The following is a 25,443-nucleotide window of genomic DNA, read 5'->3' as shown; positions in this document are numbered from 1 at the left end:
TTGCAATTACTAACTGAAGTTAGACCTCTTCAGTGAGTGTCAGATGTGGGGAATAAGCATATGCTAGTCCAGTATTCAGGGTTTGGGGATAAAATGAACTTGGGAAACAGAAGTAGCCTGGCCGAGGGGTAGAACCCCAGTAAAGGATTACACAGAGAGCACCAGCAACCAGGAGCCAACTGGATGCCCAGTTTGCAATTGCCTCAGCCAGACATTCTTTATACATCTTGTTTAGACCAAGATCCAGGTCCCAAGAGGGCCTGACTCGGCACCTGCAGGTGAAGATAATGAGGATCGGCAAGCTGGAAGGGCATGGGAGAAGCCCAGAGAAGAGACCCTGAATAATAGATTTATTTTGTTTATCACTGTCTTTCTAGAACAGAAAGACCAGGAGGGCAAGGAATAATGTCTGTTTTGTTCGCTGCTCTATCATGAATATAGTGATTAGTACAACGTTGGTGGTCAATAAATACTTGTTGAATGAATGAATGAGATAGGAGGCAGCTGCTGAAATTTTCAGAGAAAAAATTTTGGTGACCCAAGCAAAAACATTTGGGAGAATTCCTGAAGTCTCCTCCAAGTTCCAAGTTCATGAGTTCTGAATTTATTACTGCATATATTTTTTTTCTAAGTATATTCTGTGATGAATGTTTAACAGTGAACTCATGTTCACCATCCATCAATCTCAGGGTTTGTATAATATTCAGTACATAAAGCAATCCCTAAAACAACATTGATAAGAAACATGAATAGTTTAAATCCCAAGGTTAGTCTCAGGAATGATGTAATAACAAGAATAATGTGGGTTGACAGTTCAAGTTCTTTTTTTTTTTTTTATCCTGGTGTTTGGAAATACTAGACATTTTCCAATTAATGCTGGGAATAACCCAAATAACTTTAGCTGTAAGTCCATGGTTGATCATTTGCTTTAATGAAAACATGGCTCAGGAGGACCAAAGAGAAGGAAGTACAATTAATATGTTTACTCATTTCACAGTCTTTTTATTTTTGCATCTATCTGCATGTATCTGTAATTGAATGATTAATAGGACTTTTTAATCTTGATTGGTAACACATCTATGTTCAATTGTTTAGGAGTGCCCAGTCAGATCAGGATCAGCTTAGAAAGATACCAAGTTTTAAACACTTCTCTGTCCTTGGTTAGCCTTTAGAAAGTTGCTTTATCTTTATACATTTTAGATATTTCATTTAGAAATGGGTTTGGAACAAATAAACTATTTCCCATGGAAGTGTGAATTAACCAGTGGTTATAAAGAGCTTTGAAATGATGATGTGCTATCAATGCTAAGTCAAATTATGAAATTGCACCTTTGCAAAAATGCTATTGTGGGAATAAATGAATCTGAACATTGTATTTACAGTGTGATTTGCCTCTGAAATGCAATATTCATAATGGGCCTCGGCAGGCGACAACAAAGTGCCATCTTATCTCCTGTTGATAGACCACAATTTCGGAAAATTATTTTTACAATGGCATCTGAATAAGCTCCTTAATTTGAGGCTGTTTTACAAATAGATACACAGCTTATTACATGGTGTACGCTGCCTTGGAGACATAAAGAGTGAGGTGGGATTCATTAACAAAATCCCTGTTGTCATACCTTTATATTTTTTTCCAATGTAATTTCTGTTCTTTACAATCTAATTTTAATGTTTTGTTGCACAAAAAGACACAGTAAAAGCTACTTTTGTGTTAGTGATCAAATCTGAGTTTAGGTTAATACTCAGGTTATCAACTGCATATTATATTAAATTACACCTAAAATTTGGCTCGCAGCTTATCATGTTTCAAGACCAAACCCCTCATTCCTACATAGACTCTCCAGACTGAAAATGTCATATTCCACAACAGCTGAACAAGGATGTCTAAGAGCCACATTCTCTGTTCTTCTGAATAACTGATTAGGTACAATGTATCTGTTCATGTATAAGATTAAGTTCTAAGTGAAAGAGTGGATGATGCCTTTAAATAGATCTTGACAAAATACAGTGTACAATAACTGATACAATTCAGGAGTAGAAAATTGACATAAATGGATTGCATAAAAGATTGCACATCTGCAATCCCAAGGAGGCTGAGGCCAGAGAATTGCAAGTTCAACGACAGTCTCAGCAACTTGCAAGGCCCTATGTAACTTTGCAAGACACTGTCTCAATATAAAAACTAAGGCCTGGGGATGTAGCTCAGTGGTAAAGTACCTCTGATTTCAATCTCTAGTGGGGAAAAAAAGTGTCCAGGTGAAATAATAGGAAGGGGGTGGGAAAAATGGAGAAAGGTTGGTGGATGGCTACTAAGTTATAGCTAGATGGGGGTTAAGAAGTCCTGGTGCACTACTGAACAGGAGGGTAACTCTTCAATTCCACAATTAGGCATCCTATATTTCAAAAAGCTAGAAGAAAGAATTCTGAAATGTTTTCACACAAGGAAATGGTAAATATTTGAAAAGAAAGATATGTTTGCCATGATTTGAAGATTATACAATATATCCATGTATCAAAACATCACATGGTACCCCATTAATATGTGCAAGTCTTTTGTTTTTAGTGTATAAGTTTAAGATTAAAGAGTTTAAGAAAACAGAAGAGAATAGGAAAGAGTAGAGGAGGAGGTAGAAAAGGCAGGGATAAAGTAGTAGTAGATCCAGAGAAGAAGAAAGAGAACTCAGGGTGTGTGCGTGGTTGTCTGGTGGTGGTGAGACAGGGCTTAACAAAAGCCAAAGACGACCCAGGCTACACTGCCATGAAGACACCTTTGGAAGATTGCTTTATGGCAACAGGATTCTCCTTCGTAAAAGCCAAAAAGAGTTAACAGAACAGAGCCCATTTCTCTTATTTCACAGATAAAAATACAGAGGCCAGAAAAGAGGAAACACATGAACGAGCCACACAGCCCACAGAGGCTGAACGAGTTCCAGAACTCAGGGTCACAGTGACTATCTGCCGCGTCGCCATAGGCTAAACCATTAACCACGCAAGAGAACTATGAACATGGTCAACCGAGAAATGGTCCAGGGCAGAATAAGCTAAGGGTCTGTTTAGGCCATGTGTCTGCTGCTACCCTGGCTAATCTTTTATCTCCATAGAAACAGAAAAGTTTATCCCTAAGTCATTCTGTTCTGGGGTTGCAGACCTACAAGGGCTAAGAGAATGAGGCAGCACTCTTCCTTTTTGTTGTTGTTTGAGTCTAACAGAAACATCTGGAAATATTCCAGAAAACTACGTGTGAGAGAAAGACCTGGGGGAACCAGCAAGAGAGATAAAAATACTATAATGACAAGATTACTCGCTCTTGTAGGCGTGGTGGTGCATGTGCCAATGCTTCACATCTTCCTCCTGGGCTGACATCACCTGCAGTATCTCCTGGCCTTAGGACTTGCTGCGGTGGGAAGGGTGTGAGCCAGGTGGGCAGGTGAACCCCACTGCTGTCCACTTCAGACACCCCACTGCAGCCACCCGGGGCAAGCTAAGTCACCACCTCTCTGGGAAGAATCTTTCCCTGGGACATGGGTCTTGGTATTTTCCTGGTGGTATGAATTGACATATTTACACCTTTTTGCAAGAAATACAGTCCAGGCTACCTTTTCTAACAGAGAAGGTCACTTTGTACATCTTCTCTGGCAAGCCTGCTCCAAAGTTCACATGTGCATTGACTGAGGTTGCCAGCTGGAACGGAAGAAGGCTCTCAATTTTATTTGTGTTAAATTTATGTAAAGGTGGTTTGGATGTGAGCCCAGATATGAATATACAATAGACTAAGTTTATAGGATTGTGACACAAAGTTCCAAGAGTTGTGGGGATGTCAAAAAATACTCAGCAATCAAGGTATGTGCTTACAATGTCAATACATTTTATCTCTCTAACTCCAAAACAGATTATGGAGATAACTGTGAGAGAAAGAAAAGCTCTCAGTTAAGCACTACCTTTGCAGGGAAAATTTTGGAAATATAACTAGTTACTCATAGATAGAAATTCAGGCTTTCAGAAATAGAGGTTTTAAAAGGCAAAATAAAAATCTGACTTTCGTACCCAAGAAAATTAAGGGCTTACCATATCAATGAGAACTATTCTATGCATATTTATATTCTAAGTTAAACCTTGCACAAAGAGATGTGACTTGATCATCCTGTGCTACATGAACAAGCTGGAAAAGACTCGGGGAACATCAGCTGGTCATTCAATTAGGCAAATATTAAGTGAGCAGTTACTATAGTAAAGCACTATGATATGCCCTGAGAGTGGTAGAAAGCAATATCCATCCCTGTTTGTATCATCTAATATAATTGAGTGAACATTAGAAGAATATCAGTGATTATAACACAAAACAGAAAATCAAGGGAAAAAAATCTCACATAAGTGCAATTCTTAAAGGTTGTAGGAAGAGAGAGAAAGAGATGGAACATTTAATCTGCAGGTGGTCATCAAAAATGGCTTTATGAGGGACTGGGCTGTAGCTCAGTGGTAAAGCCCTTAACTCGCATGTGTGAGGCACTGGGTTCAATACTCAGCATCACATAAAAATAAACATAGATACTGTGTGTTCATCTACAACTAAATAAATATTTTAAAAGATCTAGAGACTAGTTTCAACATTATTTTTTTTTTTAAAAAATGGCTTTAGGAAGAAAGCATTAATTTCAGATGAAACTAGGACGTTGTGCGACATTGACAGGGAAACAAAGGTGTGTGGTCCTTTATACACCTGTGTCTCCCCCTCAAAACGTTGCTACACACCTGTGTCTCCCTGCCGAAACACTACGCACCATCCTAGTTCCATTCTACTCTATTGAAAAAGGGCATGTAGCCTTTAAATACCTGTGAAGAAAACAGTCTAAGCCTTGGAAAAGCGTAGGTGAGTGTGAAAAGCTACAGGATGACTGTTTGGGCTAGAATGTACAGGGAACCCAGGGAAACCCTAGGAAATAAGGTCCGAGAGACAGGTGGGAGCTACATTGGGGAAGACTGAGAAGCGAAGGCTAAAGTAAGACAAAGTGTGGGGCCCTGGATGTTTCTAAGCAGAGGACAAGAAAGAAAAAAGCCCTTTGAGGAAGCTGATGCAATAGCACCAGAGATAGATTAAGTCGCATTCGAATTCAGATGGTTACAGCAGAAATGGAACAGAATAGGCAGGAGAAAGATTGCCGATATGTAATTTAAAGGCCTTTAAACTGACTACACTGTGGGGACAAACAGGAACCAGGAGACGTTCCAGAGTCTCAAATTCAGATAAGTAGGAAATGAAAGAATCAATAAGAGAAAAAGCAAAAGAGAAAACATTTGCAAGGGCAGCTGCAGAGTGTGATTGTTTTCAGTTGTAGATGGGGTCGATCATTTAGGTAGTCCACATCATCCAGAAAGTATTTGGAAATTTGAGTCCAACCACTAGGTCAGATATGGGGCTGGCCAGAAATTTCAGGTGTTATCTGAGCCAAGAGACTAAGATCAAAAAAGTTATTCAAGGAGGAGAAATTCAGGGCAAAGGCAAAATCTTGGGAAAAGCCTGTATTTTGGTGTTGGAAGAGAAGCCCAGGCAAAACAAAAGCAGTCAGAGAGATGGGGGAAAGTGCAGTGCTGTGAGATGTAGGAGAGCAGCAGTTCTGATACATGGCAAACAGTCATCTATGCCCAGAGTTGCACAAATGCTGAAGAAATGAGGGCCAAGTTATGGCCAATGGTTTGGAGCACCATAAGGTTACTCTTGGCAGTGAGAGGAAAGAGAGAGAGAGAGAGATGAAATACTTATTGCAGGGTTAACAATGCCAAAGGAGGAATTCTTTTCCTCATGAACAGGAAAGACCTACAGAATCCATTTGACCCATGGAGGCTCACAGTGGTTCCCCCAAAAGGAAAACAAATCCCTTTTGCTGGATATCCCAGGCACACCTGTAGTCATCAAATGAAAACAGAGCTCAGAGTACTTTTGAAGGGCTGCAGATATCATTGATGTCATCAAAGGTTATTCATGAGGGTGAAACAGGGAGAAGGGACTAAAATAGTAATCTCTTCTCTGTTATAATTCCAAGGTCCTTCCTGAAAACGTGCTCGTCACCACTGGGAATTCCCCCCACCACTGTTGTCCAGTCTGTCATACCCAGAAATGGGAGAAAGAGATAAAAAGGCTAGAAGAACTGGGGATACAAAAAGAAGAGGGAAAGGGATAGAATGTTACGTACCATCAGTTTAAAAATACTTATTTCCCAGTTGCCTTTCCCAATGAATGGATGCTACAAAAATCCATGTGTTTCCTCTTTCTTGGAAACAGACATAATGCTGCTATTTGGTTATACGACTTAGACTGATCTTCCTCTGGAGTAATCACCATGCTATTGGCTACTGCTTTGCTGTTCAAGCACAGGGTGGTTCACTTTCGGAGTGTGCTGAGCATATTTACAAGTACATGGGAAAAGAATGATTTTTTTTTTTAAAGTCATTCATGCTATTATCATCAAGTTTGCGACACTGAGATAGTATCTTCCATGAGATTTCCCAGAAACTCCACCCATCCAGATTTTTAGAAGATGGTGATTATAACACAGTCAACTTATTGCAAGGACATTCAGAAATTCTTGTTGGTTGAACACATGCTGAGCATTAGATGCTATCTTTACTGTGGGCATGTATGGTGCTTTTGAAATATTTGTGTCTACTCCTGAGGATGCAGATGTTATTGTTTACAGTCTAAATTTATTTTAAGGAACAAACCCTGCGGATGCACTTCCTGTGATACCTAGGCTTTGTTTCACGTATTTGTCTTGTATTCATAAGACACTTCCACCTATAGCATCTCAGCAACACTGAATTACTGAGGTAGACAGGACCAGAAAAGCAGCACTGCTTCAAAAACAAAGAAGGAGAAAAGGTGAAATAAAAGCTGCATGCAGGTAGTGTTTCTCTGCCAGATCTTGAAGTAGGCAGCCTGGTCTTTGTGTCACCTTGCCAAGCTGCACTTGTTGACTTTCTCAGAGTGGCAGCATTAACTATGCCATAATTATGCCATTCATATAATTGTGACCTAGTCCATATGACCTATCTCCTGTCTCACAGATGGGAATGAATGGCAGAGGTGCAATTATAACCCTTGTCCCTAATTTTCACCAGAACACGTTTTCCTAGGGAGCTGGAAACACAGTCCCCTGATAATCAGGAATCCCCAGCTCGCGTTAATGAACTAACATACACATCAGATATGATGCTAGGACAGTAGGAAAGGCAGGTGTGCCGTGGAGGACTGAACCAATACATCCTAATTATTAATCAGCAGTGTTCCCAGCCTCATGGACAAAGAAATTGGCATTGGAATAAAGGGTAAGGAAAATGCAAAACTTTTCCTGCGGGTGGTGGGGTGGAATTTTAATCAGTGATTAACAAAACAAAACAACAAAACCCTCAACCTTCTCTCAGCCTACTTAGTGAACCCCTTAGTGAAAAATACAATTCTGAGCTACCTACTTTGGAAGAAAAGAAGCTGCTAGGGATGGATGTGACCATATTTTTCTGGATGCAGAAATGCAGCTACTGCCTTTAGGTCCAGGGAGTAGCCTCCATTAGTCCTACCTGAAAGATTGTCACTCAACCCTTGAACAGTTACCAAAATTTCCCCTTTAACCCTCTCTGTGGAATTTTGCTGATCTCTTCTCCATATTGCCTACTGTGAACCACAGACTCTTCTCAGTGAAATATGTGGGGTCTTTTTTTTCACTTCTACTCTTCATATACCAGGTTTCCATGTCAGTAAAAGTGCCAGTAGTTTAGTTGAATTACACTGGTGCCTAGCGTATGCAAAGCATTCTGTTGGGATTGTGAAGGGTGGAGACATACGGAAGACATAGCTACTGTCTTTGTGGAATTCTACCAATGAGGAAACAAATGCTTACTGGGTACAGTTAGAATGGAGAACCTCCGGAGATGGGTGTTAGTCCAGATGTGCAAATACAGTGCTATGGGGGAGGGGGATGTCAGACTATCAAATTAATTGGTATTTGTCATTTTTACTGGCTGCCATTTTTCCAAAAGAGTGGATCATCCGGAAATTTTAATTTTCTTTTACTTTAATTATCTTTTCTATAACAACATTTAACAACTAAGTGTATACTTCTTAATTTATTCAAGAATGGATAGACAAGTATGAACTAAGATAATAAAAGAGAAAAGAGTAAAATAAAGAGAAAAGAGTAACAGCAGTTTCCTGCAACCCCAGCTATCAGGAGGCTGAGGCAGGAGGATTGTAAGTTTGATATAAATCTGGGCAATTTATACCCTTTCTCAAAATAAAATCTTAAAAATGACTGGGAACATAACTCCATGGTAGAGCACTTGCCTTGCCTGAGTGAGATCCTGTGTTCAATTCCTAGTACTGAAAGATCTTTTTTTTTAAAAAAAAAAAAAAAGGTAAAATATCAATCTAATTTATCCAGCTAAAACCAACACAACTCCTTACAAGACAAAGTGAGCTTAAATGCTACCAAGCTTGTGGAGGATGTGGGGACCTTTTATCTTAGCATTAAAAGTATATTCTTTCTTTATTTGGGGGAGTTTCATGCTTTAAAAATGTTTACATTTATTTTCCTCAGACTAAAATATTTGCTCACATTTTATTTTTTTTCCACATTATTTCCCAGTTAGCTTGTATCCTGCATAATAGTTGCTTTGCACATAGTATCCACTGGTTGGAGAATCAGACAAGGATTTGGAATTGTGACTAGATTGGCCTTTGCCATCACAGGCTATTCTAAAGAAATTCAAGAACTTGAATCATGAGACATTTAGCATCCTCTTTCAGGCCGGGACTGGAAGCTGTCTTGGTGACATGCCAGTCCATCACAGAAGCTATAAGTAATCACCTCCAACCTGGTCTGGCTGCTTGTACAAAGTATCTACCCAGATAAAAACAAAATACTTCGCAGCATCTGTTTTTTCTCAAAAAACACTCCTCTGCTTCTCATAGGAACCCAGTGCCTGAGCGAACATTCCCTCTTAACCCTTACAGAACCACAGCAGAGAGTACCAGCATCAAAATTTGGGGAATAGGGAAGCCATACTTTCCTGAGATTAAGAAAATGAGCAGCTTTTGGAAGGGAATACACCTTACTTCTGGGTCTGGAACTAGGTGCTGGATGCAGCTGGCATCTCATATGTCCTTTTAACCAATTGTATAATTCAACCCATGTGCTGCTTGGTTTTCAGGTTTTAAATAAATAGCGTATTTATATGTGCTTTGTGTTTTCAAGCTCCATCAACCAGAGGGACTAGAATTTAGATATTTCTCACCTGGGGTTTCCATTTCTAAGTTGATGCAAATTTTGATTGAGTGGAAAATCACCACCAATTGGTTGGAAATTTTTGTGCACCGTTTACACAAGTACTTACTTAATCTGAACAAAAGTTGTATAATTAAGTTCTGCCTCAGAAGTGGCTGGTTTGTGTTTAAATTTTCATGTAAGGTAGTTCATGGAAGAAGATGGCTATTTGAATAAAAAAATAAGCCAGCAACGTTTCATGAAAATTCTCTCATTCAAAAGGCACATTCCAAGTATGTCTTTGGCCACAAAGGTGGAAAGGTTCAGAAGCTGAGAATTTGGGCATTTAATTTAAGTCTTTCAAACCTCAGAGCTGTCATCACTAAAATAGGTATGACAGGAAGATCAAGTGACATCATGTGCCCCTGTGCTTAGCACCATGGCGGGGACATATTGAGGACCCAGTGGTAAGAACCCTTCAACATCATTCCTTTCCAAACATTCTATAATTATTTAAATTAAAGGGGAATAAAACCACAATGACCAAATAAGATACAGCAATACAGACTTAGGCTTGAAAATGAGGAAAAACATGTTGTAAGGCAAAAGTTCTCCCCAATGAACTTGAACCTCTTTAAGCAACTAAGTGGACAGAAGCCAGAAGTTGGTTGGTTTTTCCATCTACTCATCCTAGAATTTAGTAGAGCTCTGAAAAAATGCACTCCATTTTTTAAACTATCTGCAAAGACTCTGGATTATTTCAATCATAAGACGGTAGTTATTGACCTAGATATTAGACACATGCTAATCAAACACAGAATAGCAGGACAAACCTTTCTTTGAAGTGCTATACACTGCCAAATCACTGATTCTTACAGTCAGGATTAATTACAAATATCCAATTAAGGGACATTTGGAACCTGATCTGAACACTGATTTTGTCTTTTTTTTGGGGGGGGGGGCGGGGTGCTTACTTATCAGGTTTGATGGATACTACAAGTGCAATTAGTTAAGTTTATTTCTTAGCCTCCTCTACATGCACATATGAATTGGTGTGTGTGCTTCTTGCTGAAGCATGTTATCATGCACATGAATATTAAGTTTTATGCTGGAAAGAAAGGAGCTGAGAATATGCATGTCAGCTGAAGGCATATGTCTCACTTGGATCAATTCTTAAGTACTTGCACCCCCAAAAGAAGTCTGGTTTGAAATGTCATACACATGTTGATTCAATTTGATAAAATATCAAATAACTTTCTCCTTTGAGCTTCTCATAAAGGTTGCTTCATTTAAATGACAGAAGTGCCTAAGACAAAGTGACCTTGTCATACTCAAAATTTATCATGATCAAATGTGACTACTTAGACTAAAGAATAATAAAAAAAAATAATTTTATTAAACACATAGGATTCTGTTCAAATTAAATCAGTGTTAATGAAAAAAATCCAAAGGAAGAAAGTAGATAATAATCTGCTTGAGTAATAATCAAGGATGTTGCAAGTGATAACGACATTGGCCAGCAGTTATTCTAGAAGGGTTTATTCTTACCCACGCAATACTTTGTTCAATTGAATTGAGCTTGGTGATAGTACCCCTAGCTTGCCCACAGAGCAAAGTCTTCCAATATCAAAACCAGGAATGAAGAGATGAGGAAAAATATAAGGAAAGAGTTTTCTGGATTTGCCTTGCATATAAAGCAGGTAAAACATTTTGTCTATTTAAACATAACAGTGGTATACGAAACAAACACAAGGAATTCCTACAGAAGCCACTGAAATGAATTAGAAAATGCTTCAGTAGGACTCTGCTCTTTTGTCAGAAGGGGAACAGTATATATTTTTCTTTCTCTACTCCAAAAAAATATGTCACAGTCTATATTCAGAGAATAGCACACACAGACTCCTAAGACTATGGTTGAGTTTTGTTCAATTTTGAAATTCATACAAATGCAATTACACAAGTTAGGCTTGCCCCGACGGGTAAAGGTTAGTGACTAAAGTAGACTCCAGGGGTTTTTTGGAAGATGGAAAAGTCTGTTTCTGTATTGGTTATGTGCATTTGCTACCTTTCAACTTTATATGAACTTGTACATTTAGGTTGTATATTTTATATATATATTTTTTTCTAAATATATTATACTTTAATCATAAGTACATGCACTTCTATATTTTATATAGAAAATGAAGAAATACTTTGTCTTAAACTACCCAATGTTTGCCATGAAACAAAGAGTTTTTTTAGAAAAATTCTAAGTGATGCTCTAAAATATAAGACTAAAGTGAGACGCTTGCCTTCAACACAAAATCCAAAAACTTCAAAAATCAAGATAAACAGTATTTTAATGCAATATTTTAAAAATAAGTGTACAAAAACCTTCATGCTGAACAAAAGAAGGGGAAAAAGGGTCAAATTAGAAAATATTACTCAAAGAAACAATAACAAAAAGGAATGCAGAGCCTCAAAATGACCAATTAAATAACTATGTGACCATTATAAAATGAAACTTGCAGGAATAATCAGATTTGAGAAATGAATGGCAGATTAATTTTCGTTCAGTGACTTCTATTCCACAAAAATGAAGAAGATTAGTAGTATTTTAATGTTTGTGATAATTTAGGCAATTTGAAAAATAGCATTAAGAGACAATGTGTGATTTATTTCAATAAAATTCCCAAACTTGACTATCATCTCTATTTAATTATAATTTCTCAGTGATTAGACTTCATTTGAAGTTACAAGAGTGAAATCTTCCTTTGAATACGCTGAATTAAGAAAAACACACCTATTATTGGTCTACACAAAGATGAGATTATAAATCTTAAATTATGGAAAGAAAAGCACCTCCACTATGTTATTAACTAACACTGTCAAATCACATTGAAGTCAGAGTCTTGTCAATAGGAAAAAAACCCTGATAATGGTTATTTTTAGGTTATTTAAAAAAAAAAACATTATTAGGTTTTTTTTACTTACCTTTTTTGACTTTTAAAAAAATAATTTTGGAGCTTCACATTTATTTTCTTAATGTTTTTAACCCAATGTCTGTGAAATTTTTATTGCTCCCCAGATGACGACATATGATCTGAATGTAACCACACACCTCTTTGCTCAGCAGTATTTGTCACAAACCATTATAAATTATCATGCTGATAGTTTGCATGGCTGGGAAACCGGAAAAGTTTCATAAATTCTAACTACTGTATCAATGACATTCTTGTTTATTATACAGATATAAAGTTTTATGAGAATCAAGATGTCTGCCTCACCACTGAAGAAAACTTTAGTGAAGTAAGAGCTAACGAGTTCCATGTAAATACTGGAAACCATCTACAGTGTACAATGGATATTTCTTTCTGAGAAACACTCAGTTGTTCTGCATTTTTCTTTCTTTTGGACTTATCATGGTACTTCACGAGCATGCAGGATTTTGCTGATACAAAAAACAGAAATCATCCATTTCTTCAACACCTTGTCCTCCCTGAACATTCCCCAGTGTTTTCTCCTACATCAACAAAACAATATCTATAGAAATCCTCACCCTAGTTTGGCCCTATGGACAGATACTCTGTTGTTCTACTGATTGATTGACTAACAGCACACCTTGTTCAATTAAAAAAAAACTGAAGGGGTCACATTATCTTGGTTTTTATGTTTATTTAGGATGAGCCTGATTAAGTGGTGACATCAACACCAATTATTGTATTTTCAAACTATCCTACATAACTCACACATTTACTTTCCATGAGGAAATGTCCCACCTTCGTAGCAACCATGAAAATTTAACACTCATTTTGTAAAGTAGGGCTTATAGTTTACCTATGAACTGGGTTGGTCTTAAAACTATTCACATGAAAAACTCTAACTATACACTATATTGTTGAAGTCACGAAAAGATTTCTTTTCATAATTATTACCAAAACAATAAAATTTTAAATAAAAATATTCTTCTTCCAGAATTATTCAGCTAGTCTAATAATGTTAGCCATTCTACACCCTGGAAAAGAAAATCACTTATTTGTATCTCAAGAATGTTTCTCAATAAGCAAATGTGCTAAGAAATTGATTTCTTGAGCTTTCTCACAGTGAAAGTTGACTGAACAAATACTGACAATTTCAAGAGAAAATGAAGAGTGTATTCTATGGCAATCATCCCATTAAAGGATCAATATATTCAGTTTGACATATGCTTAGTTTCACATTTTCAAATGTTCTAACAATAACCAAGTTGTTAAAGACATCAGAGTGATGATGAAAACTTACTTGGTGGATGGATTTTCACTTTTCAAAGGACTTTTGTATCTGTTACTTCCTTTTATCCTACCAGTAACCTAGGGACATCAGTATGGCAAGTACTCTCTGCTACTATTAGACATACACTGTAGCTGCAACAGGGTAAATCTGTAAAATGTCTCAAATAAGATAAACAGCTTCTTCTTAATAGGAGTGGTCACTAAACGCTTACCAGCTCTCTCAATGTGGCTCTCTAAATGTGATATACTGAGTCAAGTTTTGTGTCAGTGCCATTTATTTTTGTAAATCACCTAATTTACACTACAAACAAATTCCAAATCAAAAACAACAAACACCCCAATAAAATAGTAGGGGAAAACAAAAGCTATGTTTTGTGGCATCTAAAATAAACATTGGACTCTATAAACTTGTCACTTAAAGAGGTTCTGTTATTTTTCCATTTTTCTATGGAATTTTAATCACCTGTAGGTTTGAAAGCTGTGATACTTCTCTCACAGCCTTACAAAAGGAGGTAAGTAGGGGGCCACATTTGAAGAATCTCAACTGCAACCTCAACAATGACCAGGAGTCATGTGGATCTGCCTGGAAAGACAGTGGAGGTAATGCCTAAAGTCGGTCTTCCTATATCCTCTTGGAATTTTTCTTGATTAAAAAGATCAGGTAGTTATACTTCAAAATATGACACAAAACATTTTCCTTGAGCATCATCTCTATTGACTTCATCAGACTAAACGTATCCATCTTTCACCCCTGGCCAGGAGATGGCAGCTTCACAGAGAACAGAGCCTCTGTTAGGACAATTAAGAAACCACTTTACTCCACAGCAAGCAAACAAATAAAACTTCGGAAAAAAAACCAAAAAGAAAACACGAAGCAAACCTCACCATCGTTCGATTGTTATAGAAACAATCTTCTTAGTTATGCTACATTCTCTAATACCTTGTTGATATCATTAAAATTGTCTTTCTATAAATTACCATCATCCTTTATGTTATCTTTAAAATGAAAACAATGATCCTCCAATCCCACCCTCCCCTGTCCCATACCATTCTATGACAAATCATGATTTATGGTTTACTGTGCACCAGACACTGTTGTAAGCACTTTACATAATTAACTCATGCAACTGGCTTGCCTTCTATAACTTCTACTCCAGTTATGTGCTTGACCTGGTTTGCACTAGGTCACGAGAACCAGTTGTGAATGTCTCTTTTCAAGTATGTGCATGATGACAATACAAGGGGAGTTCACATGGTGGGAATTTAGACCTTGGAAAGAAGCAAATGTTATAACTTAGAATTTGAGTCAACTCCTTCCAAGAGCCAGGTGCTAAACATTGACCAGCACACCACTACTTATAACTATAGTGATTATTTTAAATTCTTTATTATATTACACATATACATGGCCATATTTCTTGACCAGGAATTAGTAAACATAAGTTTATTGAAATCTAGTAGGACCTCATTTTTTTGTTTTACCCAAGTCTTCTAAAAAATATGTTTTATCAGAGTTTCTTAAAAGTATCTCCTATAGCAGTTAAAGCATGGTCAAAAAGCAAAAATTAATTAATTAAAATAGAAGACAAGTCTCCAGGTTGTATATGTGGTTGGCAAAGGGGTATAACTCAGTGGCAGAGTGCTTTCCTAACATGTGTGAGGCTCTGGGTTCAATCTCAAGCAACACACATACACACACACACACACACACAGAATTCGTGGAAAAGAAAAAGAAAATACGACAGACCCCTTGTTTCCTAGTAGTCACTGGAACACTCTATTAATGGCAATTTCCACACAAAATGAAAAAATCAACACTAGGCCCTGAAGCATTTTTGAATCACAAAATAAAGATTAAATTGGAATCAGCATAATTCTATTGCATTCTAATATATGCTGATTATTTAGAAACCGATTATCAGTCTATGCTTGTATACTAATTCTCCAGACACCAAAATGTTGAATTAACCAGATGATCTAATTTCATTGACCATAAAGAGTTAGTTTACTAACTCAACAGGTTGTTGGATACTTCCTACAGGTGGGAATATTTTCACATTATTCTATTCTTTCCTAAAATGAAGTATGTGCAGAGAGAATATTTTTAATAATGAATATGTCTCCATGATAATGTTTGTGTTCAATGGAAGTAGTAGCTTATAGACACTGTTATATGATTAAACCAAAGTGACCCATTTTAAAACTTGCAAAAACAAGTCCCTGAGGAATATTTTAGAATTGAGATTTAAAGAAATTATTTTCCTTTGATAATACTGCTCATATATACACATATAAACTTCAGGTTCAAGTTTCTGGGGACTACACCATGTTTAGTGTAGCAGAATGGATTTACGTGGACAAGATGGACAGCTGGTGTACTGTACAACAAGAGAGACTGGCAAAAATGGATCTGAGCGGACTTACACATGCAATGTGGAAACATAATTTCCATACTGTGGAAAGCAACATCAACACACTAGTATTTTCAAGTAAAGTGAAAAAATATAATTTGGGCTTCTCTATAGAAAAGTGTATTTGTAATAGCAAAATATGACAAAGTGATGCCTAGTAATTTAACAATAGAAGCAGAGAGGATAATAGATGAAAATAGGTATATTTGGGTTCTCATTATATTCACTGTACCTTAATTATTTTCTAGAATTTCATGAAGTCTTTCAGTCATTAATCTACCATTTTTTTAAAAAAAAAACTCATTTTACTGATCCTATACACTTTGACTTTGATTCAATGACAATTTGCTTTTTTCCATGTCAAATTCAATAAGATAATACAGTTCTTACATTGTATCAAGTGTCACAAATTTGTTTTAAAAATATGCAACCCCACCATCTGTGGAAAATGTGTCCTGGTGACCCATGATGTTTAATATAAATGTGAGCAGAAGTTTAGCTTTCTAGTTCTCCAAGTCCTTTCCAGAAAGAAGAGATCCACACATACACATTTCTTATAAGATTCCCCAAAACAAAACTGTTAACAGGAAATAGTATGAGCGATTAGACGTTTAAACATCATCTTCCTAGTTTTTGGAACTCAGAAACGTAATTTATTTTCTATACCATAGACAAATGATCTGGCCTAGATTGGAATCCCTTCTGGATCCATTTATATCCTACAATTTACTGCACAGGATTTCCCCCGTGGACATGCATGACCACTAGATGGTGCTGTGGTGCCCTGTTCAAATATGGTTTCACTCACTTGCAGTCTCTGTCCTCCAAATCGAAGTGAGGATTGAAGTTGATCATAATTCTCTGGTATTGGTCCGGTGCCTGAATCAGCCATTCACATTTTTCACTCGGGTGATAAGAATGAGGATAACCGGGAGACGTAAGGTAGCCCGGGCTTTCAATTTTTATAGTACCGCCACATTTATCTGTAATAAATATAACATTTTAGTAGAGCTCTCCCTGACAATCAGTTAGGTATTTTAGTTTTATATATACATTAACAGTTAATAAACATTCCATAACTTTTTCAAGGGAACTCCAAGAGGTCCCCACAAGTCCTCAGGTGGGCCTGAGAGCAACACTCCACTAAGGAACACTCTTTGATCTCTGGGAGGTTGGCTCTGGCAGAAGCAAATTGAGATTTGAGAAGACTCTCTCCACCCCCAAAGTTTCTGCCCAAGAAAAAGGTCTTCTAGCATTAAAAACATTAAATCCCCTCAATTGATGTTAACATGGTCCCCTGGGAGCTTCTGCTAGACCTAATTATCCCCCAAGAAGTGTAATCACATTAAGTAGCAAGTTCTAAGTGGAAGGTGACTAAAAGAAGCTGTTCGACCCCTTGTGTTGCTTTTTGATGATAAGCCTGGTCTATGTCATTGATCAGTGGGGATTGTCCTCCAAGACTTTGATTGGCTTAAAGCCAAACCCCTTTTTGTTGTTGTTTTATCTGCCCATAAATCTGAGTGATTTTGAGTTATCTCTCCTCCTGAGATCCAAATCAACAGAGAACAAAGTATAGTTGGTGAAGCAGAAATAATTCTGCTTTACTTCTCCAAGTTGCTCAGGCTCAGAGGCCAGATCAAAGCAATGGGGCAGAAAGAAAAATAAATAGCCACAAAGCATTAATTCTAATTACCTAAATGTTGGAGGGGGAAAAAAATCCCCACCACACTGATGTCTCCACATTCTCATTTCTGGAAAAGGTGAGCTAACTAGTTTTGAGCCCTCATTTTAAAAAAATGCTGAAGTGATTCACTGAAAGTCAAATAAACCAGTCTCTGGGTTGGTTTATTGTTCAGCATAGATCCCTATTGTCACTTTTTATGATGAATTTCATACTGGAGAGCCTCGGCCTGGAATGCTGCCACATTTATTGATGCTTAATTTTAAGCAATAAAAATTTGGTGCATAAACTATGTAAGAGGAACAGGTATGAAAGCAGTGAAATATATAAGCCTATCAATCACAAATATTCAGTAATGGTATATATAGATTTTAATATTGCATCTAATAGATTCCCTGTGGAAAGAGAATGGCATTCTTTGCTCTCAGCATGAATTTATAAATCTACAGAATTTTATTACAGGAAAACCAGGTCAAATGGAAATGAAAGATGAAGTGCACATCAAAAATGCATAAAGCTACATGCATTACAGAAGTCATTTCCCATAAATTAAAAAGAAGACAATATAAATTATATTGTTTTCTTCATTTGCTAGATGTTTCTGACTTTCTTAGATTGGGCATAGTCTTATACTGGTTTCCTTTGCATTGGCTTTTAAAAGCTTTAGGTCTGCCAAGAAGAAATGATGTTGCAACTGGCATTCAGAATCTCAGCTAATGATCATACTGGACTCTGTTACGTGATTCTACTGAGACTCGTGCATTATTTCAAATGTGCAGAAAACTTGGAAAGTGAACCTGTCTCATTAAGTCTCCTCCAGCTCTGTACAAACATCATGGCAGTGTCTGGCATCTGTTAGAAGAGTGACATAAAACAGCACTGCTTCTAGTCACTCGACAGAGTCACTTCAGAAGACATTTAGGTGGACTTGGTACCACACCAGAGCTCTTTAATCTGTGACTTCTGAGAAAGTGACAGTGTAATAAGATAATGTGGACTGCTAGACTCCCTGGCTCTGTTAAATCTCTCTAACAGTTGATTAAGAAAGAGCAATTTCTAATGACTGTAGACCATTAGTCCTAAATAAGGTTAATGAATTAATTTAGCAGTCACTGGTACTCGGAGGAGGTGGACATGGCTTTAGGAGGACTGCTAACTTACTGAGGCATTTACTGGCTCTGGTCACTTCAAGCAGAGCAATATGGCTTTAGCTAGTCAAGCTTACTGACTGAAGCCCAGATTCTCAGCATTCCCCAGATTTCTGCTAAGGAAATTAAGAAGTGTGTGTGTGTGTGTGTGTGTGTATTTGTGGAGTTCAGAATGTAAAATCTCTTTGAACAAGCTTTCAAATCCATCTTGTGAACCACCCCCACTATAAATGTAATATCAGGAATTGTGAAGGATATAGGGTAGATTGCTATAATTTTAAAAGTTTAACCATTGAGTTCGTTCAGTTGGAAGGGAATGTTATTTTCTTCCCTCCACATTATACAAAGATGCCAAACTCAGGTTCATTAATAAATCGAACTCCACATTCACAATTTTTTGAGTGTTTGCTTCCCTGCCAGATTACACAAAGATGCCTCCAACTTAGGTTCATTAATAAATTGAGCTCCATCCCTTTCACATTTTTTTTTTTTTTTTTTGCTTATCTATCAGAACACTGCTTGTTACCTCTGGGTGCAGGGGGGAATCTATTGCTTAAATCACAAAACCTCAAGGAAAAAGCACATTAGAGAGATTAACTTCCATCATAAAGGCGTGATTTAAATTCCTCTTGCTATGAGCCTCTCCACTTGCAGTCTCTTATTAAAACAATATACCATAGTAAATAGTGGATGTTCTTTGCTTCTAATTACTTTGATTGAAATCTAAGCCAGACAAAAGTAAATATTTGATCATTAGTTAATAATAATTGCTGAAGATTTACTGTAAAGACATTTCATGCTCTCTCACCTACTTTACAGTGTAAATCGAACATGCTTACAACCAGATCATATTTTAAAACACATTATTTAGGTTACATGGTACTGCTTATACCCTAGTCTTTCATTTACTTAACAATGAGTGGTTTTAAAAGCGAAGTGAAAGCTGCAACTAGGTTGGGGATTTTCAGATATGCTGGTGACTTACACGGTATATATCAGATCCCTTTATTGACACTATGTAACTTTCATTCATACTCCAGACCGACCAGGGACGATTTACAAAGGCGGGGGAGTTCCAGCAACAGACAAGACAAACCGCTATCTCTTGCAGTCGCCCACCAGAGGAAACAGTATAAGGAAACTGAAAGAGAACCAGGAAGTTCTCGGGGAAAAGTGTTCATTAACTTTCAACAGCTATCAGATTTTTTAAAGGAGTCTCATTTAATTGCCTTTGGGAGGAAACATTATTAAGATAATTGGTGTGCTGATCTGGGAAGGTAGGCAGCTCTGCCTACCTCCAGCTCTGCAGGAAAACCCCCACAGCCAAACAACCAAGTTCAGGAGGAAGCCAGAGGACTTGAAATCCTCCTGCCCTAAACCGACTGATCTTATTTCTTTATTTCTCCGCCCAGATAAAAGTTTCCTACGCCCGGGAGGTGGTTATTCCTGGACGCTCGCAGCAGCTCTGTGAGAGTCGCGTAGCTGAGGCGGGAAGCCGAATCCAGGCAGGACGCGGGCAGCTGGGAAGCCCGGGGCACCGCGCTGTCACACGCGCCTCCGCCTGTCACTTACCGTTGCGAAAAGCGCTGGTCAGGGCGAGGGCGAGGGCAAGCGCTGCGCAGAGGAGCGGCAGCCCCCTCTCCATCCTCCCTTCGCCGGATCCCCAGGCAAACGCGGGAGAACGAGAACGTGCAGGGGAAATACACAGCAAAGAGGGGAATCTAAACAATCCGAAGCGCTCCAACTCCTCCTAGAGCCGTAAAATCCTCAGTCCGTCCTGGGGAAAGGAAAGCAGCGAGGCAATGCCTTGATTCCAGAGAAGCGCGTCTCTTTTTGTGTCTCAAGTCGCCTGCATCCTGTCATTTAGCTCCGGTTTCCTCTCCCTTTTCCCACACTTGTTCCTCTTCCAGGAGCCACTGCCCGGGCCATGTCTCAAAAAAAAAAAAAAAAAAAAAAGGAGCTGGGAGGGGGAGGAAGGAGGGAGGTAGGGCGACGTACACCAAAGCCAATTTCCAGAAGGAAAAAAAAAATCCGGTTTCTTTCTGGACCGGTTGGAGCCGAGGAGCTGGCGCCCAGGGGAGGTCCGGGTTGTCTGCGGGAAGGAGAGGAGCAAGCAATGAAAAGATGAGCGGGAGACAGAGGAGTTTCACCAACTGCACCCCCGCCTCCCCCACTCCTCCGTCCTCCCCCTCCCCTTCTGGAGCCCTTCCCTCGCTTCCTCCCTCCCCTCTCCCCGCACAGGCTCGCCAGTAATTGCCTGACAGGAGACTAGGAGGAACAAGTTTCTCTCGGTGTGCTTTCCCTGTCCGTCTGTCTGTCTCTCTGGAGGCCCTGCAGGGATCTCCACGGGAAGAAAGGCTCTAGGAGTCTGCGCCCAGGGCGTGAGGATGTGTGTGTTTCAGTAAGGGGTGTCGAGATCGATGCCAGCCTCAGGCTGGCCTACCTTGGCGTACTTGCTCTGGAACCCCGGGGGGAGAGCTGGGCAGCTCTGGGAGGCGAGGATCTTGCGGCCGTGAAGAGAGGAGTGCCCGGGAGGTGGCGGCTGCTTCTTGAAACTCTAAATCCGGGCTGGTGGCCGTGGCGGTGAGGACAGTGGTGCCAAACCCCTGTCACTCCCCACCGTGCCAACCTGAGACTTATGGTAGAAAGCAGCCCGCGCCCCTGGCCACCTCAGGTCGGGATTACAGGGCCAAAAGGAGAAACCTGGTTAGACCGAGAGACGCACCACTGAGTTGAAAGAGCGGAGGCAGTGTCTCTGCCACGTAAAGCCGTGTCAGACCGCCCCGCCAGGCGAAGCCCAGCTTCAGCCTCCTCTGCCTCTCTGCCCGAAAACGAGCTCCCGGCTGGGTGTCAATAGCGCCCGGGTGCCCTCCGCACGCTGCGGACTTCATTGTTCCCCGAGATCTGGTGCTCTTCTCTCTGGGTCAGAGGGAACTCGAGAGGGTGGGAGGTGTTGGACTTTTTAACTAGGGGGCAGCCGCCACCAGGCACTGTCCAGCCTTGCTTGTTTCAGAGCCCAGGAGTTCCAGGGAATTGGAAATTAGGAATCCGGTGGAGCTTTTCTGTGCATCCCAAGGGAGGGAGAAGAGTGACACAGAGAGGTGATCTTTACAGGATCCTCACAGTGCCTTCTCCCTGCCACAGGCAATTACATATGCTGGCCTCAAAGCTCTGGCCCACCCCCACCTCCCACTGCCGTGAGTCCTCCGTTACTGCTGGACGCCCCCCAGTTCCATCCCCGAGGGCTTTCCGGGAACTGCTACTGAAGGCGTATGCAGATATGAATAGCAAGGATAATTCAGGGAACAAACAGGTTGTGGGCACTGATCAGGCACTAACAGGGCTAAATGCCCACGGACCCCCCTCTGAAGGAGTTTTGGGGAGGTGAAAAGGTCATACGTCTTCTGGGAAATGGCGTTTATGTACACACCCCTAAAGCAGAGCCTACATCCTACCTGGTGCAAAGAGCTGGCAAAGGAGATTTAGGAATGTTGGCAAGGAGACTGGTCAAAGGTTTTGGCGGAAAGAACTAGGGTCATGCAGGGAGAAAGGACGCCCAAGGCGCGCAGGCCTCTGGCCAGGCACTGTCCTATCGCGGCTGGGCGTGGTGACGCGTGCCCTTCAGGGTGCAGGAGGGTTCCGGGCGGTGCCGAGTTGCACTCTTGGCGTCCGCACTTGCCGCTCTTCTGCTGCGGGTGGAGCCTTCTTTCTCTAACGCCCGAGTCCCTGATACCCTGCCGCCAACCTGCAAAGCTGGAGACTCAGCCCTCCGGGCGCCACGAGCCTGTCTAGTCCCCGAGAGCGCCTCCTTTCCCTCAGCACTTTCCTCCTCAAGAGCTTTCACTCGGGAGAGGAGCGGGTGGGAAGGGCTCACAGAAAGGCTGGGGGTCAAATGCCCCGGGCGAGTGGAAGGGATCGTAGCCGGGTCCCTGGCAGTTCTGGGCTGGAGCTGGAGGGCTAATTGGAAGCAAGGCGGGGACTCCAGCCGCGCCCAGCACAGACCCGGGGGAGCCAGCGCGGCGGAGTAAAGCCCGGGCGCCTGGTTACGACCCGCACGCATTAACAGCCTTCCGGCTGTCCTGCTTAACCTGGCGCAGCCCCGCCAGTTCCAGCTGTGCGGGTCGAGGGGCATCATCACATTTCGGGTGACCCGAGCGACCTAAGTCCTGGGCTCGGAGGAACAGGCGCCTCTCTGGACCTGGCAGGTTGACAGTGAAGGGGAACCGGGCGGGAGCAGCGGCCAGGGCGTCTGGGAGTCGCAGATACTCTCTATCTTACCGCTGGTACGCGCTCGCTCCGGGGAGAGTGTTTCCTCCGGTCTGTGACTGGATGGGGTGAGCGAGGGGACACAAGCGGGAGACTTGAGCTGCGTTGTTTTTAGAAAACTGCCTCCGATCTCTCTTCCCTTTTCCCTGCTGAGTGTGCATTTCCCAGCCTAGACCTGCCAGGCCAACAAATACATCCACGGACCGCGCACTCCGGGAGGGACAGACCCCCAGCCCCAACATCCTCTGACCTCGCCCCTCTGGCTTCCTCCCGCGGTTCGCTCTAAGGAAGGGCCGGCTGCTCCAGCGGGTTAACTCTCAGAAAACGTCTGTCTTTCCGACTCCCCAGCTGAATATTTTAGCCAGTCCTTCGGCAACCAACTAATAAGACATACACTATGTGCTTTCCGAGAGGTATATTTAAATTCTTCCTCTGATTGTCTGGTCTTAAGTTATCTGCGGCTTTCCTGGACGCTTTGGTTTCCACACACAGTAATGAAACCCTACAGCACTGATTGATAATTGCTGGCTTGTTGCGTTGGTACAGAGCAAATTGTCCTTGCTAACATCTTTCTTTTGCTTTTGGATTCCAGTAACTGGTGAAAAGGGTCAGTTTTAGATTTCTGCAATTCCCCAGCAAGGGAGACAGGCCGACTTTACATAAGAATAAGTGATAGACAAAGGAAGAATTTGGCAGTATACCCAAATTGAATTTATTTTGGTCTCCCGAAAACATCACTTCTTTTTAATATCACGGTTCCTCATACTAGATAGGACCTAGTTTCACTGAAGGGAAGATTGATCTACCCCTCTCCCCCACAGTGTGCCCAGCAGAGGCCCTTAGTGGTGAATACCCAGCCTTATTGCCTCCAGTTTAGGGACTGCTACAGAAGTAAGGCACATCTGAGGAGGGCTGGAACCGTGGCCCTTTATAAGAATGGGCTGAATGGTAAATGCTCCCTTTCTTTCATCAGGTTCTCATTGATTTGTCAGAAATAAGATGAGATCCATTGCTCCCAGAAGGCCACTTGAGCCACTAACTTCCTCAAAGTACTTTAGATTGATGCAATATGGAGATTCATGTTGGTAGCTCAAAAGTGAATCAAGTATAGTCGAATTTTTTGTTTGCTTTGTAAACGAAGCTCAGGCATTTCAAAAAAACAGTACAGTAACATATTTTTAGGAGGAGCTAACCAACATTTGAAATGAAGGAACGGAACAGGAGAAGTGAAACAAGGAAAAGGTAAAAACTGGCCCTTCTGTCTTCCTTTATAATGCAAAAGGTGTCTTTTGGGGTCTCACAGCTATCTCTTTAATTTGTATTAGCAGAGAAGGAAGACAATAAACATGAATCTTTCATTTCTGATTCTTCATTTTTAGACTTTTAAAACTTATCTTCAAAAGTTTTCAAATACTGAACAAAAAAACTACCATCTAAAATTTTAAAACAAATGTGAAGTTTTTGTAATACAGTGTATTCAATAACAAACAAGAGGAAGGAAGGGAGATAATGCTAAATTTTGTATCATGTTGGTGGGTTCAAAATGTTGGTGGCAGAAGTTAAGGCTAGGTTTTTAAACAGTATACTATTTGGAAGAATTATCTTAGATTATTCTGCTTTCATTGACCTTTAAATTAGGAAAACTAAAATAATAGTAACAGAAACAGCAAGGTTAAAAATATCATTAGAAACAACATATTCTGATTTTCTAAAGAATTATCTTTTTGTAGAATGATCTTTAAATGTAAGCTGAGCAATTAAAAAAGGGAAGTGGCTACTCTCTTAAAATTTAACCATAGTTTTATGTAAATTGAGAACTAGATTTTAAGGAGTCTTGAAAGAAGTTAATAAAATAATTTTTAAAATATCAAATGAAGGGGCTGGGGATGTAGCTAAGTTGGTAGAGTGCTTGCCTCCCATACAAAAGGCCCTGGGTTCAATCCCCAGCACCAATATACATATATATATATATATATGTATATATATATATATATACATATATATATATGTATGTATACACACACACTATATATATATATATATTTGTTTCAGAGCCCAGGAGCTCCAGTGAATTGAAAATTAGGAATATATATATCAAACGAAGTCTTCAAAAGCACAGTTAAGAACTCTTTAATTTATCCTAAAATAATTTAATTTTGTTGTATTTTTATTAGATGAGTCTGGCTATTGTGTAGAGAATGGGTTATGAGTGAATCAAGGGAAGAAGTGAGGAGACTAATTATGAAGTAGCAACAGTAGAAACTAAATAAGAGCTTGAACAAGGACTATGGCAGTGCAGATTAGAAAAGGGTGCATTCTATGTGCATTTAGGAAATAGAAGTAATAGGATAAAGGTGAACATGTCAATGAAAGGGGATTGTCAAAGATGACCCTTAAGATTCAAGTTTTTGTAACTGGATGTGTAGTGATAAC

At 40.0% G+C, this 25,443-nt stretch overlaps 1 protein-coding gene across 5 annotated transcripts in view; it reads right to left on the bottom strand.

Moving 5' to 3' along the window:
• The window catches only part of Nrp1 (neuropilin 1), a 140,867-nt gene extending 119,493 nt beyond the window's left edge, over nt 1-21,374 (bottom strand). The window contains exons 1-3 of one of the 5 annotated variants that reach the window (XM_078023424.1): nt 21,188-21,374; nt 20,317-20,836; nt 16,724-16,898 (exon numbers count right to left, since the gene is read on the bottom strand). In XM_078023424.1, coding sequence (XP_077879550.1) covers nt 16,724-16,898; nt 20,317-20,389 — 248 coding nt within the window. In that variant the 5' untranslated portion in view covers nt 20,390-20,836; nt 21,188-21,374. Of the gene's footprint in view, nt 1-16,723; nt 16,899-20,316; nt 20,889-20,991; nt 21,147-21,187 lie in introns of those variants that run through there. The other 4 variants (XM_078023426.1, XM_078023425.1, XM_078023423.1 and 1 more) reach the window with 4 other exon arrangements.
• Nucleotides 21,375-25,443: the final 4,069 nt, after the last annotated feature.

Source organism: Ictidomys tridecemlineatus, chromosome 10 (genome assembly GCF_052094955.1).
Source record: "Ictidomys tridecemlineatus isolate mIctTri1 chromosome 10, mIctTri1.hap1, whole genome shotgun sequence".
Lineage (NCBI taxonomy): Eukaryota > Metazoa > Chordata > Mammalia > Rodentia > Sciuridae > Ictidomys > Ictidomys tridecemlineatus.
Note: the sequence above shows the minus strand (reverse complement) of the source record. Positions and strands in the feature narration are given on the sequence as shown.